Below are 5,000 nucleotides of genomic sequence, written 5' to 3' on the forward strand. Positions count from 1 at the left end.
TATTCTTGCCGTCTACCCGCTCGATATTCCGGGGCTGCGATTGTTCTTCTTTTGTACCGGTGGGATACATATTTTTCTTTCCATTTTAACAGGAAATAGGATTATAGACTTATCGCAAATTATTACTAAATATGGGCTTCTTGCATGCATAGAATAACATTTGTGTTCGCGGTTGGTTATTCATAGCTACGGATATGAATGGGCGCTTATGCGAATGTCTTACACTTATTACTATTAACTATTAAGAATTTAATAAAGACCATCTTGTAAAGGTGTATGTATATCCAGCGTACATACATACATACATGTATAAATACATCCATGTATGCATATATATTCATATATTTATACATACATACATACACACACACACACACACACACATATATATACATAAACATATGTATAAGTATATATATAATATATATAATTATATATATATATATATGTACACACACACACACACACACACACACACACACACACACACACACACACACACACACACACACACACACACACACACACACACACATATACAGAACCACACGTTGCAAATATACTTCAATCTATCTACCTATCTTAGTTATATAAAGAAGAATTTTAAAAGCCCGGCATCAGGATATCAAATTTTACGTTACGATGATATCATCAAATTAACTTTGTTCATCAGCAAGGATCATTGCTGGACTCAGAGCATAAACACGAGCAGGAGCCGGTTAGACAGCATCGTAGTCCCAGGCAAGGCACCAGCAAAGGCAAAGCATGTGCATAAGAGATCTCTAAGGACAGGAGAGAGAGAGAGAGGCAGAAAAAGGAGAGACAGGGTAAGAGGGGAAACAAAAAGAAACAAAGGGGGTAAAAGGATATCAAAGCATCTAAAAATACATTCAGCAATGTAAACACAAGGCGTATTCACTGCTTTCTTCAGTCGTATCCACAGAGCTACTTTCGGTACACCCCGCTGCCGTCAAGTGGCCGAGATGCTGGCGAGACACGTTCCTCATCCCGATCCTAGTGACGCCAGGGCTGCAGCAAGGAGGCGTCACGAAAGGATGTTCCCTCCTTCACCCCTCCACTCCCTCCCTCCGTCCCTTCCTTCACTCCCTCCTTCCATCCCGCCTGACTCTCCTCCCCCGGCCAGTTCACAGTTAAGAGTGTCAGTGAGTGTCTGGTGGGACCTGCAGTGCCTTAAACTCTCTCTTGCACCATCAATTGAATAGAGAAGGATATATATGTATATGTGTGCGTGCGTGTGTGCGCAGACTGAACTAGTGAGTGAACAAGAGAAGGAAAACAGCGTCAAACCCCGTTGATCAGAAGCCATATGTAATGGAACATGAGGAGTGAGGGAAAGCACAATATATCATTAAACCCAGAGGTTATTGCACCAATGAGACGTTTGTGGAGTAGGTTAAAGTTTACGTTGAGGTTGTACTCGGGACTTTACCTGGATGTGAGACGGGGAAGGGCGGCCGATGCGCTGTAAGAGAGCCAAGGGTTGGTCACATCTTTACGAGGAAGGCATGGATTTTATCCTATTAACAGTTCACTCTTAAAATCATATAATATTATCACTTAAAACAACGCCTTTCTCCAACATGAAGTGAGGAATATTAATTAATGAAAAGTTTTTTACAAAATACTTATAAATAAATACAATAAAACAACAAAACAACGGTAAATTACCATCTACAGACATGTAATATGTACCTCTTAAGCTAAATGGAAATAGCTGTCAATTTCCTCACATCTTAAGAACTATGGAATTACAAGCTTCAATAAGGCAGGAAGGAGAACACATAAAAGCACATAAAAAACACCCCACAAAGATTTTTTGCGATATTCACAAACCACACGAAAAACGGTGCCTACCAGACCCTCCGGCCGCGTGTCATATTTTCTGCACATTTTTTTTTCCAAAACTTATCACTTATCTCGGTTACTATTTCCGCTTTCTTTAGGCGACAGCTGTTCTTAGCAGATGCTTTGGTTACAGGCAGAGAGATTATTAATAATGATAAGAATTAATAAGCTCCGTATTCTTAACACTTGCTGATAAATTATCGCGAGAAATAACAAAACAAAATTTCATAAATCTCAACTGTCCACCACAACACTCCGGTGAATTCAAAGCGATGTAAATTAAATCGTATATAATATACTGCGATCATTACCTCGTAAAATGCAGTAAAGGTCAGAGGGTGATTTTAACTGGATTTTACATAGTTGAGGGAGGAGAGTTTAAAAAAGCAAGACCTTATGCATTAGGAAAAGTCAACCGCGCATCTGACGGCGTAGTTTGAAAAATACAGTTACAACTGTCAACTTCCCTCGTTTTATTTCACGTATTCATTTTGGAAGAAATTAACGTCTACAAGAACACAAAGGCGGTAAAATAAATTATATGCGCACATTATGAGGAAAGAATATTAAGGACAGGAGAATAAGAAAAAAAGGAAACGAAATGCAAAAGCTACTAACCATGCAGTAATGAACGAAAATTAAGAGGTGAACGAAAAATTGTGATCATTTGAGATACGCCTCTGGTGGCCGTTTTATGGACGCTCTCGGATGCTCCTGTCAGGCCAAAGTTTGCTTCTTTATACTCGAAATGTCATGAAAATCTACTCTTTTTCCCCGCTTTCTCGCATCAACGAAACCGATATTGCACGGATATGAACAAAAGAAAAAAGAAAAAAAAATAGAAGAAAAAGTCCTCCTCAAACCTTTAATTGATAGTCCTCAACACTTCAGTCACAGAATATTTTTACTGGAATAAAACAAATAAACGCCGAGCTTGTGAGCACGTCAAGAGGTTAACGTAAAATAGTTGCCAAGTTTTTTTTTTTTATGCATCGTCCTTCTTCTTCTTTTTTCTATCTCTCTCTTTTCTTTTTTATTAATATTATTTTTTACTTTGTGTGTGTGTGTGTGTGCTTGCAAGAAATCCCGAGACGTCTTCATGGAGGCGGGATCTGGCGAGGGACACTAACGGCACAATTAGGGTAGTTAACTGTTCGTAATGGCCTGTTTAGTGCCGGGATAATGCCCTGCAAACTAAGCGAGATCTGATTTATTTGATTACAATTGCGAATGGGAAGGTGTGACTTGCCAGGCCGGAGGTGCGACGTATGTGTGCGTGTGCATACAAACTACAGACACATGTACAGATATGGATGTGATCTATATATGGATGAAAGTATGTGTACGGGAATGTGTGTAAATATACAAGTATGCACACAGATGTGTATGGACTACGTAATACTAGATATAAATATACTACATATATATATATACTATAATATATATACATACATAACGTACATATTTATATTACATAATATATATATACACAATTATATGTATATATACACATACATACATACATATATATATATATATATATATATATATATATATATATATATATATATATTATATATTCATGTGTATAAACATATATTGACATATACATATATATTCATACATATATAATCCTATATATATTGACATACATATACATACATATATACCCTATACATATACACATGTATATATATATACTTATATACATACATATATATACACACACGCATTCATACATGTGTGAAAGCGCGTGCGCGCGCGCGTATGTGTGAGAGAGCGAGTGTGTGCACGTGGGCGTGCGCTCGTCTGCTTGTGTTTATCCTCCTTTGCATATACTTACACTTTCACCCATTATTTAATCCACGTTTCTTTCTTTGTATCACTACGCCTATATTCAAGTGTTACGCCCGCTCATTAGCATCTTTTTAACATCTCTATCTCTACATTCGCACACTTGAGTTGAAATCCTTACATCCATTTACTTTTAGAAACAAGTCCTCCTTTCCGGCCTTCAAAGCGACTCGCCCGGCCACTTGACAGCTGTTTTCCTTTCGTATTTGCAGGATTAGCCTTTCGTCCTCAATTCCTGTCATTAAAGAGCGCGGATGTTCATAAACATTCTACTCTCCTCATAACAGCGAACTTCCTCATGTTTTTCCCTTTTTTCCTTTTTTTTCGTTCACCAAAACAGGATATGCAAGTATGTCGCCGACCGTGAATTGGCGGTTAATTGCCAGTTGTCAAATTGATATCGATTGCGGTGGTTTGCCGGCGTAATTGCCACTTAACGCTGTCAAGCATCTGGAATTCCTGTGATGGATGGACGCAACTGACCGTGATTAATCGCCGGAGAAACGACGTGCATTCGAAGACGGAAAACAAATAAACACTCGGCAGGCAGCGATCAAGGTTGCAAGAAAAAGACGGCGCAAGTTGCTTAGTGGCTATATACTCTTGTTTTTTTCTGCCATCAACATTCCTCTCTGTTTATGTTTGGATTCAACTTGAGTATCCACCTGAGGTCTTGACGAGGGTGTCACTCTTCTTCAGGGTGAGCGTGCTTGCTAATGAAGGCAAATAACGCGCATTAATTATTGTGATAAATGCAATACAGCAACACAAGACAGCTTGGTTAGCGGGTATGAGATAACATCTGGAGAGTCGCACGTAGCATGAGGGAAGAGAAGGAGAAGGGAGAGAGAGAATAAGGAGAAGAGTGAAGAAGAGAATGTGGATTAGGTTCACGAGGATCCACGAAAGGAAGAAAGGAAATGCAAGCGAAGGAAGAAAAGAAAAAGAAAGCGAAAGTGACAGGCAGAGCTCGCGTTGGCCTGACGAAAACGAACAAAGTAACATCGGCGAGAAAAAGAAAACGGGGTCCTGGGAGTCGCTCGTCTCCAGGGTGACCCATGTGACTGTAATGACAACACGACACTCCACACATGAGGTTGAACAAGATGTCAACCGTCGCTCAACCCTTTCCTTATGCTACCACCGCCACCGCTAACTCCTCCTCCGCCCACCCCTCATCCCCTGGCCGGCCTTCTCTTTCTCTCTCTATTTACACTCATTCCCGTGCACTATATATAGCCACGACTACTTGTCTAGAAACTATTACATCTTAGAACTGC

The 5,000-nt window shown here is 39.6% G+C and overlaps 1 protein-coding gene across 1 annotated transcript in view; it reads right to left on the reverse strand.

Annotated features, from left to right (window-relative positions):
• The window catches only part of LOC119596230, a 56,014-nt gene that overhangs the window by 28,670 nt on the left and 22,344 nt on the right, over positions 1 to 5,000 (reverse strand). The window contains exon 3 of the mRNA XM_037945400.1: positions 1,426 to 1,483. Within this exon, the coding sequence (XP_037801328.1) occupies positions 1,426 to 1,483 (58 nt within the window). The remainder of the gene's footprint in view (positions 1 to 1,425; positions 1,484 to 5,000) is intronic.

Source organism: Penaeus monodon, chromosome 37, assembly GCF_015228065.2.
Source record: "Penaeus monodon isolate SGIC_2016 chromosome 37, NSTDA_Pmon_1, whole genome shotgun sequence".
NCBI lineage: Eukaryota > Metazoa > Arthropoda > Malacostraca > Decapoda > Penaeidae > Penaeus > Penaeus monodon.